Source organism: Triticum aestivum, chromosome 3B (genome assembly GCF_018294505.1).
Source record: "Triticum aestivum cultivar Chinese Spring chromosome 3B, IWGSC CS RefSeq v2.1, whole genome shotgun sequence".
Taxonomy (NCBI): Eukaryota; Viridiplantae; Streptophyta; class Magnoliopsida; order Poales; family Poaceae; genus Triticum; species Triticum aestivum.
In genome coordinates this window covers 822,920,424-822,932,695 of record NC_057801.1, presented here as the reverse complement: position 1 = coordinate 822,932,695, position 12,272 = coordinate 822,920,424, and the positions used below count along the sequence as shown (strand labels likewise).

Below are 12,272 nucleotides of genomic sequence, written 5' to 3'. Positions count from 1 at the left end.
AGAAAGAGGAACAGAAGGAAGCGAACAGAAGGAAGCGGACAGAAACATTGTCTTCTCGCTCGTTCGTGAAACAGAAAACGGCCCAGAAAGCCCGCCAAGTGGAGGCTCTGTGCGAAATAGCAGCAACTTGACGCAAAGAGCGTCATATAGGACCTCCCACAATTTGCCGCGACGGGTGGCAAATAGGGATTTCCATAAAAAAATGGTTATAGTACATGGGCTGGCCTAAATAAGGCGTCATGTGCAATTGGGCTGAAATATACCATTAGTACATGGGCTGGCCTAAAGAGACCGTTAGGGGCCGGCCCTGGTTTTTTGAAGCTTTTGTCTACAGTGCATTTCCTAAAACTACAACAGTGCATAGTCGTTTTCGAAGCTTTTGTAGCTAGCCTAACTATACCATTCGGTTTAGGTATGTTCCAACTGTTTATTTTCTCTGCCTGCTTTAATCTGTTCCTTTTCCGTTTTTATTAACGTTTTCCCCTTTATCTATTTTTCTTATTTTCTAGTTTTCAAGTACATGTTTAATTTTTTAAGTCATGTTGACCAATTTAATATACAGGGATACACTTTATTTTTTTCTCAAATGTACGTTAAGCGTTTATCCAATACATGTTGAACATTTGTCAAATGAACATTGAACATTTTTCAAATGCACAGCAAACAGTTACTAAACACACACTGAACATTTTTCAAAATTTTCATTAACTTTTCTAAAACGTGGAACATGTTTTAAGTGTTATTAACATTTGTTAAATAAGTGGTGAGCATTTCAAATACACAGTGAAGATATTTAAAACATACATTTTTAATACTTTTTAAAACATATGTCATACATATGTCAAATATTTTTCTAATACATGATTAATAAAATTCAACATGTTTAACATTTTTTAAATACACGGTGATTTTTTTTTGAAATACACTATGCACCTTTTTTTAATACACTACAATCATTTTCATGAACACATGATGAACATTTTTCATAATTTTATGAACATATTCTAAATTTCATGAATATTTTTTATGAATGGTAAGAACATCTTCTAAATATCATGAACAAAATTTTGAACGTGTGAGTATTTTTTTTTTTGAATAATAATTTTATTATTGTATGAATATTATTTATAATATCTTGGAAGCTACAAAAACAAGTGAAAAATCATCATTGGATAAAAAAAAGAAAACATAGCCAAACCAACGCTATGATGGAATGAACCAATCAAGATGCACAATGGACCACTCATGATGCTAAACGTGGGCCCGACCCATTTAACCTACGTTGTAGGCGAGCACTCTTGCGCCCCGCAGCAAGCGAGATCAAGATGTTCCCCATGAGCGACGACTAAGAGCATCTCCAGCCGGCCCCCCGACAGCCCCCCAGGAGCACTTTTTTAGCGCCGGTTGTAAAAAAACATCCCAGCCATGCACCCAGGACCTCGTTTTTCGCTGGATTTAGCGAATGTTACGGCCGGCGCGCCCACCCCACACCCAGCTCCCTGCGGGGCAGCTGGGAACGCCGGCGCTCGCCTTTTGCATGCGCAGGCCCACCTGCAGCCCCTCTCTCCCCTTTCTCCTCTCTCCTCTCCTTTCTCTTTTCCTTCCACCGCCCCGCATCTCGCGTCGCCGGCCTTGCTCCTCTCCTCGCCGGCCCCCGCCCCGCATCTCCCCGCTCGCCGCCTTGCTCCTCTCCTCGCCGCTCCCTGCCTGCTCGCCGCCGTGCTGCGTCTGGCTCCACCCGACCAGAGACAGAGGAGAAGAGGGGAGAGGCGAAGCCGGCGACGAGCCGGCCGGCTCCTGCCCTCTCCGGCCGAGCCGAGCACACCGGCGGCCGCGGCGGGGCCAGCCGCACCCGTTCCCGGCCAGAGGGAGGCGCGGGAAGGCGCGGGGACGCGGCAACGGGCGGCGCTAGAGGAGAAACAGAGGCGGGCGGGCGACGGTGGTCTTCGACGGTGCGGGCAACTCCGACGGGCTCCTCCTGATATAAGGACACCGGCGGGACCGGGGCGACGAGGCGCACCCGTTCAGAGGCCAAGGGGGCAGTGAGGAGGGATTGAACGGAGGGGAGGCCGCGGCGACAGGAGGTTAGAGAGGCGGCGACGGTGGTGATGGTTTTCGGTGGAACAGCCAGCTCCGGCGAGGGCAAGTGGGTGGGGCGAGCTGAGGGAGTGAGGGGGAGCTCGTGGACAGGTTGGGAGGAGGGGAGAGGGGCTAGGCACGTCGGGGTGGACCGAACTCCGGCGATGGCCACGGTGGTCCAGGAAGAAACGACAACCTGGGGAGCACAACGGCTGCAAAATTTTTGCACCCAAAGACTAAATTAGCGTCAGGGCCTTCCCAGGAGGCCGAAAAAACGCCTCGTGGGGGGCACAACGGCTGGAGATGCTCTAAGGGGCTCTCCAGGAACCCGGTGCTGAGAAGACAAATTTTATAATGTCCTGGACAGGGTTGCTCCCTTTAGATTTGTGCCTCCTTGTTCCTTGTTAGCAACGATCAGCGGGCCATGGGTCCATCTCGCTTCATGTTTGGGAGCCTCACATTGAAGAGAGATACACCGACCTGACAGAGCTGTAAAGAGAATAGAACCCTAACTTTTTTTCGGGGAATAGAACCCTAACTTAAACCCAAAAGACCCAACTAAGAAGTAGAATTACAAACAAGACCGAAGAATCCGTTGAGCTTGAAGCCATCATCTGTCACCTGCCTCCGTCACCACCACAGCAGCCACCGAAGGAAAACAGAACAAAACACGTGTTCATTCAAGTTTAATGCAGCCCCATCATTGATCTATAACTTTTCAGACCTCCAAAGTGGCTTACCAAAGATGAAGCCATGTAGTTGAAAGAATTTGGTCAGGGCAGCACCCTGGACATTGCCATAAAACTCCAGATTTGGCAGCCCCGCACGAAGGTGTCGGGGGTGCAACCTGGACTGTTTGCAACTGTCAACGACGTTGATCACCGTCGGCACCCACTCCTGAACAACCTCATGTGTTTCGCGCCGACGACAGAGCAAACGTTGTCGCAGCGACAGAGCCCGAGGACACAATCCACCACATGCATGTCGCCACCACCACACCATACCCACTTAAATAGACTAGCACACAAATCCATCACCTGCCATAGATCAGAACGCCATGTGGATGACGGATCTGGAGCTTCTTTAAAGTGGACTTCTCTCAACATGAATTGCTTGACTATGTAATTTGGTTGAGTTTTTGTTATTCTCGGTAAAATATGTGTGCCTATATGTTAATTGGTTGAGCTTTTATTGTTCTTGGAAAGTTAACTAAATAGTACATAAAGATATTCTTCCATCACAGAAGGATTACCTCTTCATTTTTTTAAAGCTCTTCACATTTTATAAAATGTCAAATGGCCGTATCATTTATAAAAGAGAAACGTATATTTTTTTGTCCGTCAATTCTATCAAAATTATAGAAATGATCCCTCAACTCCAAAACATGAAACTCCAGACTCCAGTCCCTTAACTTTCCAAACACAACAAGTTTGCCCCTCGTGCCCCCTTGGGTGGTTTCTCTCTAACATGGAGTTGTTTTGGCTCGAACTACGTTGGACCTTCCTATCAGTGGCGAAAGGAATAAATAGGCAAAATCAAAATATAGTGCACTGAATGACCTCGAAGGCTCGAACTCAGGACCTCGGGTACCACAGTGTTTGAGTTTCTGCCACGGACAGGCAGGTCCCACATAATTCGAGGTAAAAACCACTCCACGGCAGCAAAAACCCACCCGAAGTGGCACGAAGGACTAAACTTATCTGATTTTAAAAGTTGAGGGACTAAAGTTTGCTGGTTTGGAGTTGAGGGACCATTTCTATACTCTCGAAAGAGTTGAGGGACGAAAAATATACATTTCCCTTTATAATTCCCTAGAGAATGCTTTCGCCTAAAACCCTTTACATACCAACATGAGGATTACAAATTTATAATTCCCTAGAGAAAACACTATGATTATCATAAAACCATTTCTCAGAGGAGTATGCTTTTGCCATACGATTATGTACGCTTTGACAGTAACATTGGAAGATACTTTACATGAATGAAGGGAGGGGGAGAAAAAAAAGAACAGAGAATCAACCTCAGATTACAATTGCATCAGTTGATGCCGCCGCTAGTGTACAATTAACAATACACAATTGCAATGATGGTGCCCATCATCCTTTTCACAGGGCTTCCTTCCCAGAATCCTTCTATCTGTAGCAATATTTGGCCAGATGAACAACCACGCTGCGACGCACGACCAAATAATCTGTGCATACGGGTCATCTGCTGCCATTGCCAGGCAAAGAAATGGCACGAGAGAAAGAGACTACAGGTGATGTCATGTGTTTGCCTATGATCCACTCTCAATTTCGTTGCTGAACGGTAACCGATCGACACCCCTCTCGACTGCATCCCTCCATAGCCGATACCGGATGCCGAGCTTGTCATACGACACTGGCCAGTTCCAAACGTTAGCTCCATTGTTCATTCGGTCTTGTTGGCCGAGCACAAGCCGCAGATCCTCATTCAAGACCTGCAGAAGGTCGTGAAAGATTGCCATTGTCAGAACAGTTAGACACGATTGTTGAAACCAATTCAAGTCCCGTCTGACTTAGTTTGCGAATGACAGTTACTAATTACCAATTTATTAGCTGTCATGTTGACTTGTTATAGTTATGAAGAACTAAAACCACGACAATTATTATGGAACGGAGGGAGTGTAGCCACAAAATTTGGGACTTGCCTTCTCAGCGAAATGTGACCACAACAGGTGCATGAAAGGCATGTGCTTCATCCAGGGTGCGAAGTCGAGAGACATCCGGTACAACAGCCTGGTTTTATTCGTCGATGAGGGCAAGCATACATGGAGCTGGTGGAGATGCGTTGCACATTGTTGGGTGCTCTTCCCTTCTAGCTTTCCAGGCTTGGAGATGCCAATGGTTGACAAGACCATGCAGGGCGGTCGGAACTCCATATCGATGGGATAAGGATCCCAGTACCCTTGGAGCCCAGATGTAGGTGTCAAGAACTTCACAAAGCTGAGAATAATAACACAAGATCAACATGTTGGTTTGCACAGACATAATACCATCATGGTTACAGAAACTGTTTATTCATCAGTTAGTTCTACTTGGTGCCATCAGATGTATAGAAATACCTTGGAACACTCCAGCCCTTAGCAAAGGTGGATGTATGAGTAAAAGGGGCATGAGCAAGGTCTAATAGATTGTCCAAAAGAAGTCCATGTTCGACCGGTAGCTCCATCACTATCTGTTCAATGATCAACAAGAATAGTCAGTCCAGTCAAGAACTGAAATATACAGGACACCTGCACAATAGCACAACTGCTGCAGCATCATGATGTTCTTTACCTCTGCATGGATTGTAAACCCTGAAGGGGGCAGCAGGGAAGGGATGGTGGGTGTCGGCGTGTCATCGCCGGGCCAGATCCAGACCATTCCTTCTTGCTCGAAGCATGGCAATGCCCGGATGCGCACGTTGAGCATCTTTGTTGAGGGCATTTTTTCGCATTTTCCATCAGTCGAATACTCCCACCCTGAAGATTGTTTATAGAAACTAAAATATTACTTGGACATCATCGTTTACATGTCACAACAATAATGACCATAAGAAACCTGACTGGACAAAAAATTGCTCTGAGTTCTTACCATGGTAAGGGCAAGTGATTCTACCCTCATTCACTGAACCAAGATCAAGAGGACAAGCTCTGTGAGCACATGTATTCTGGACACATCCAGGCCTTTTATCTTTTCCGCGGAATATTACCCACTGTTCCTCGAAACAATCCATGGGCACCTGAAAGCGCACACATGAACTTGTCAAATAAACACATGTATCTATGACCGCAAAACTATCGATTAGCTTTGAGACAGGCATTTTACTCTACCATTGTGTCATCCTTGAGGTCGCTGGAGAAAGCCACCGGGTACCAGAAGTTCTTCAGATTGGCACTGTAAGGCTTCACAGGGCCAGAAATGTTGAGACTGCGGCGCTTCGGTTTTTGAGCTCCGACTCGGACCGTGGAGGAAGTGCTCGTAGTTGTATCAAGAGAAGTACTCGGATCGAGAGAAGCGCAATCAGCCGTGTTTGCGAAAGCGCTCCCATCCGACAACAGCCTTTCATTGACCACCGTCTCCATTTGCGCTAGCTTATCGAGGGCCGACGACACTCTGGATTCCGATAAATAAAGCTGTACGACATACGGTTAACAGTCAGGTTCCATACAACAATGCAAGATCTTTTATCTGGATTCTTCTCACAACAAACATACCTGGTTGTGGGCCTTTGCCAGTTCCTCCTGTAGCCCGTCGAGGTCTTTCCTCAGGTTCCCGACTGACTTGAAGTCCCTTGCTAAAGGATTAAGAACCTCCACCACCTGCATTCCATTTTGCACAATTCAGGTTATATATAGTCCACAACTACTAGTTTCATCCACAATTTCAACCTCAGGCATCTATCTAATACCCATTGAATCATTTATTTATGTCTTATAGACATCTCCCGACCCCCGCGTCGCCTAGGAGGCGACTCGGGGGAACCCTAGCCCGTCGCGCCGCCACCCCCTCTCCCCGGCTCCCCCTGCCGCGCCGCCGCCGGAGGAAACTGCCGGGCGAAGCCCGTGCGGCGGACGGCGGCGGCGGGGCTTCCCGTTCGCGCGCGCGGCGTCGTTCCTGACGGCGAGGGCTCCAGGTGGGGGAGGCTCGCCCTCCGGCGCTGCGGCCGCCGCGGCGCTCCCCGGCGGCCCTCTGCTCCGTCCGGCGGCGGCTGCGTCTGGCCAGGCGTGGGCAAGCCGGGGCGGCGGCCTCGGGATCGGCGGCGGCGCTGGTTCCTCCTCTCCCTCGTCGGGAGAGTGGGGGGCGGCGCTAAGGCTGGCCATCTTCGATCTGGTGCGGCGCATCTGGTGGCGTGCGGCGTGCCTGTGGGTTCGGCCGTGAGGACGGCGAGCCGTAGGCGTGCCAGATCTGGAGGTATTGCCCCTCTCCCTTCCATGCATCCCTTCCCAGTCCCCGGGTCGGTTTGGATCCTGCCGGATCCACCTCCGGTGTGTTCTGGTGGAGCAGATCGGTGTCCGGGGGAAACCTTGGCTGCCTTAGGCTGAGCGGCAGCGGCGACGCCGATTTTTGGCGCCGCTTTCCTCCTTGGGGGCGTTGCTGAGGGCACCATCTCTCCTCTCCAACCCATGTCCGGGTGAAAGCCCAAGATCCGATGCGGATTGGGCGTCGGCGGCGCCCTAGGCACCGTAACCTTCCTGGAGGCGACGCCAAGGACATTGGGATCGGATGGAAGGGTCTGCAGGTGAGGGGTGGGGGTGTGCTGCCTCCCTTCGGTGGAGCGGTGTTTCGTTCTACATATTCTTGGCGGCGGCTCTTGGCGGCATGGAGCAGCGGAGGCTTGGCGTCAGATGTGTGCTGACGGACAAGCGCAGGAGGTCGACGCTGTCTGGCGTCGTGGTGGCGTCGGCGGCAGCGAGACCGAGCAAGGCAGTTACAACAGTACAGCTCTGAAGATGGATATGTGGTAGGTGGTTGTGGCGGCCTCATACCCGGCGGGCGGCTTGGTTGAGGAGCACGCCGGACTGGTGGGTGCCCATACCCGGCAGGCGTCCAGGTTGGGACCTCAGGTCTTAGATGTTAGGTTTGGCTGCGAGGTCTGTTTGGTATTAGGCCCAGACCATCAGCGCCCCTTCATCAGTTAGATAGGAGTAGCGACAGAGGTTGCGAAGATGGTGGCTTTGGTCTTACTGTTGTACGACTTTGTAAGGTTTTGTGCTAATAATTAATAAAGTGGCCGTATGCATCGTCCAGATGCAGAGGCCGGGGGTATTCCTCCTTTTCGAAAAAAATGTCTTAATCTGACCAGTAGCACTCATTGTGAAATTCAGTAACTTTCTCATTGGAGATTTCTCTGAACCTACTACTACAGTACTACTATCAACCTTTATAACATCAGTTAATTTCAACATCAAGCATCTATCTAACATCCATTGGTTCCTCTATGCCTTACCCTGATCAGCAGCAACCATGGTAAAATTCGGCAAGTGCAGACAGAAACATTTCTCTGAACTTTTTTTTCAGGTAACATTTCTCTGAACCTACTGCAGGTACTAGCTACCATTATTCAGAGTTCAGAACATATTTTTCATACCTTGTTGTGAAGCACCATGATGGTGAGCAGGTCCTGCCGGGCCCTCCAGTCGCAGTACTGGATGTCGAAGCGGACGACGTCGAGCGCCTGCTTGGCCTCCAGGTACTGGCCCTTCTCGATCGGAACCCTCGGGCCGGGGTCGTCCACATGGAACAGGGCCTCCCAGTGGTGGTTATCCTTCAGGTAGTCGGCACTGTCATCCCTGAGCACCGCGTACACCTTGATTCCACCATACCTGCCAACTCCCTGCACCACAGTTTCCACAAAGAGAACCATCATGAGTTCCTCAGTTCACCATGGCAGGGTGGGTCCTTTTCTAAAAAAAACATGGCAGGGTGGGTGCAGTTCAACCAGCAGAGAACTGGATAATTTGGGTATACACTAGAAATTCAGAAACTCCGAAGAAGTTTGGAGATAATTTGGGTCTGTCTGAACTCTGAATATAACCAAGCTAGAGGATAACCAACGACTGGCGCAGCTGAGCTCAAGCACAGCAAATCGGCAATGTTCGTGGAGAACTGACCTTTCGGGAGAGGCAGCGGAGGGAGGGCTTGAGGAGCAGGTGCGGCACCAGGGAGAGCGAGGCGACTGTGGTCATGGACGCTGCCGCCGGCCGCCGTCGAGCAGCGGGAAAAGAGGGATTTTTCCGGGGCCGGGGAAATTCCTATATCTCTGTCTCTCGGAGAAGGAAGAAGATGTGAGCGTGGAACGGAATATTTTTGCCGGAAATCAGTCGATTTTTCGCGGCTGAAGTGTGCCTGACGCCTCGCGACGATAAGGGGAGGGGGCTGCCCGCGATCTCCACGAGCCTCCCGCGTGTTGCCACGTGGGAACCGGCGTCCTGGCTCCGGCCATGATGTGGAGGCCTCCGCCACCGCGCAGACCTTTTGGACCCAGTGTTCCTTGCTGGCCCGGGACAGGAAATTATCAGTGAAGCACTTCTACTTTTCTTTTATTACTTTTCTTTTTTGAGTTGAAGGACTTCTACCAAAAATCTAATTCAGCTCACTCAGCTCACGACTTGGAAAACATGTCCCTTCAGTGTCAAGTTTCAACTCACTGAGTATGCTGATGAAACGACTTGGAAAACATGTCCCTTCAGTATCAAGGGAGTATTCCGAGAGCTTCTACCAAAAACTGGTTATGCCGGGACAGGAAAATGCGAGTATCAGTGTCAAGTCTAATAGTTAAAACTTGGTGGACTTGTTCCACTAAAAGAAACCTAACCATCTAGGCTACACTCAGCTCACGACTTCTACTCATTGAGACATGTGGTGTGTAGTAAGAGCATCTCTTTTCTTTTCAAAAAAGGAGGGTAATACCAGCCACTCTATTGAAATACAGACATTATGGTCGTTACATAAGGCTGAAAGTAAAGCTCTCGAAATTGTGTCTTAACTTTTAGAGTAACCTCACCTCTCTTTCTTGAAAGGGGATTATATTAATATCAAGCGGATATTAAATACACCCAGCCTCTGCGTCAACAAGATGCCTAAAACATCCAGGATGCCAAAAAGGAAAATAAAAATAGAACAAAAAGAGAAAAAAGGAAAAAGGACCCGCCACGATGATCAATCACCTGCAGTAACAGCACTCTAACTACCACCAAAGACAGCACCCAGACTGCAAAGGAGGTCTCCAAAAGCAATGCCTCCAGGAAGGAAACAATGCACACGCGTTGTCGTTGCCCGATTAGAGATCTTAGGTTTTCACCCTAGAGAAAGACCGCGTTTCGAAAACAATGCCTTGAACAAGGCCACTGCCAGGCACAACCTATAAAGGCCAGACCTTGAGTTTTCACCCTGGAAATCAAGACTCGGTACTCAGAGGAGCACCACCAACAAAGAAGCCCTCCAGTGCTGCCGCCCCACTTGCGGAGGCCACTACTGCAAGTCACGTACCACCGGGCTCACAGGAACTCGTGTCCGGTCTGGACGGGACCATATCCCGCAAGCCATGCCAGAACAACTACCTATGAAGCAAAGTCTTCATCGCATCCAAGACCCTGCCTTTGGCACTTGCAGGTCCGCCAATCACACCGTGGCATTCTCCGCAGGTCTTGATCCCTTGGAAATCTTGGTACAGACATGTCCTAAGGTGTCAATAAAAACAAAGCTTCGTGATACCCGGTGAAGCTAGTTATGCTGATGTGCGTGTACTCACGACCGACCCTATCCAATCAAGGAGTCCAAGGAGCGCCATATGCGCCAGTCCTTGTTTTGCTTTGAAGGATAAGTCTGGAACTCTGCCAATGGTTAGATCGAAATGATATGAGGATGGACACACTTTGGAGCGGTTCAGTTTCCAAACAAGTTTAACTATATGGGTTAATTATCCTTTTGCCCTCAGTGGTGTCTCTGTGCTCAGTTTTGCCCTCAGATGCAAATTGTGCTCAGTTTTGCTCCTAGTCCATGCACAGCTACTATGACGAGGCCAAACGGCCATATTTGAGTCCATTCCGTCCGCCAGCGTTAGTGGTTGTGGGTCCGGAGCTTACACGTGGGACCGCGTGGGCGTGGGTCCGGAGCTGACATGTAGGCCCGTGCAACTAAATCCCGAAATCATTCGTAGCTCACTCTGCCCATCCGCTTCCCAGCCGGCCGGCTGACTTGCACCGCCGCCGCCACTTGCGCCGAATATTCTTATATACAGACTATGTGCGCTGGTTTTTCCATTTTTTGATTTTTTTTAAAATTTGTTTTGCTCATTTGAATTCTGGTCAAACTTAACTTTGACCAAGATTTAAACAAGTGTAAAACATCAAAATGAAAAACTAAGCCTGGATCCTTCTTAGTCACTCTAAAATGAAGCTGTGGTGAGTTTTTTTGAAATTTTCATGTTTATTTCGCCAAAACACTTGTCTTCACTTCATACAAGAGAGTTTGAGATACTTGAGATATCTTACAATACACATGAACTTATCGTTTAAATGTATGTAAACCTTGTTTATCAACTTAAATCGTTAGTATATGACATAAGAAGATTATGTGCGCAAGTTTTTTATTTTTCTGATTTTTATTTAGTTTATTATGCTCATTTGAAATCTGGTCAAACATAGCTTTGACTGCTCCAAACCCCTCCCAAACCCCGCTAACCCTAGCGCTAAAGCAGGACCGTTCATCTAACCCTAACGCTGAACAAGGGCCGTCGATCTAACCCTTCTAGAAGGAACCTGCGGGGAGGAGGGGGGCGATCCGTGAGATGCAATCTGATTGGTTGGGAGACTCTTTTTTAAAACAAATATCGGGCACGCTGGATGGACCGTTGGGCCATCTCGTTGTCTGGGCCTGAGACCGCAGTAATTAGCCCGTCTCAGCCTTTCCAGGCCTTGCATGCATGCTTGGGAGGTGGCGACGTGCATAGGCTGCAACGTGGGTTTGCATGCGCGGGAGGCTGCGACGTGCATGCATGCGAGCGAGGCGAGTGAGGCGCGCTAGGCGCGCTAGGCTAGCGAGGCCAGCTAGGTGGTTCAGGGCAGCGAGTCAGATGCACCGTCCGATCAAAGAGCTATGCAGTGATTCAAATGCACGCACGCGCCCCATGCATCGTTTTTGTGCAAAAATTTAAGAGTGCAAAGCATAACGGATACACACATGCGCCCGGATACCCACACGCGTTCGGATTCACACACGCACCGTTCTCATCCTTTCCATCTTCCTCTCCCACCCACAGGCCTATAAATGGGGTGCCTATCTTCCTCTCCCACCCATAAGCCAGATCCGATCCATTCTCTCCAACTTCAAACACCCAATCGACCGAGCCCTCCCCAAGCGAGACTATGCAGTTCAACGGGCCGACCTTCAGCCGTCCGCCTGTCGTGCCGGAGCTGCGCTACCCACCGGGCGTGCTCGTGGAGAGGGAGCTCCGTGTGTGGGCTATTTCAAGGTGGAGGGGTTCTGTTGAACTCACCCGCGCCTTCCTCAGAGCCGGCTATGCCCACCTCCCACGAGGCTCGCCGAGGATGTTCACCCTCAAAGAGGTTCGTGACCGCGCGACATCCTCCTACTGCTCACGGTCACCTTCACCAACCCGTTTGACGCACGTGAGCTCCTCGGCCAAGTCTTTTGGTGCGGCTGCGAGGCCATCTTCTTCACCGTCTACAA

The 12,272-nt window shown here is 49.5% G+C and overlaps 1 protein-coding gene across 1 annotated transcript; it reads right to left on the bottom strand.

The window, feature by feature from the left end:
• Positions 1-3,972: 3,972 nt before the first annotated feature.
• On the bottom strand, positions 3,973-9,002 carry LOC123072674 (chlorophyllide a oxygenase, chloroplastic). Its single transcript, XM_044496283.1, has 9 exons — positions 8,693-9,002; positions 8,170-8,415; positions 6,296-6,400; positions 5,912-6,214; positions 5,673-5,820; positions 5,376-5,560; positions 5,162-5,274; positions 4,748-5,042; positions 3,973-4,537 (listed from the first exon to the last, which is right to left on the bottom strand). Exons 1-9 carry the CDS (start codon positions 8,765-8,767, stop codon positions 4,355-4,357), a joined length of 1,653 nt encoding a protein of 550 aa, XP_044352218.1. The 5' UTR covers positions 8,768-9,002; the 3' UTR covers positions 3,973-4,354.
• Between the last annotated feature and the right edge of the window lie 3,270 nt (positions 9,003-12,272).

What these genes read in the sequence shown, in the direction of transcription:
- LOC123072674 (XM_044496283.1), bottom strand. Translation starts at nt 8,767, where the DNA reads ATGACCACAGTCGCCTCGCTCTCCCTGGTGCCGCACCTGCTCCTCAAG. An exon ending in ACCTCAAGGATGACACAATG is followed by an intron (nt 5,821 to 5,911) that starts GTAGAGTAAAAT and finishes GTGCGCTTTCAG; the next exon opens with GTGCCCATGGATTGTTTCGA. An exon ending in AAGGGCTGGAGTGTTCCAAG is followed by an intron (nt 5,043 to 5,161) that starts GTATTTCTATAC and finishes TATTATTCTCAG; the next exon opens with CTTTGTGAAGTTCTTGACAC.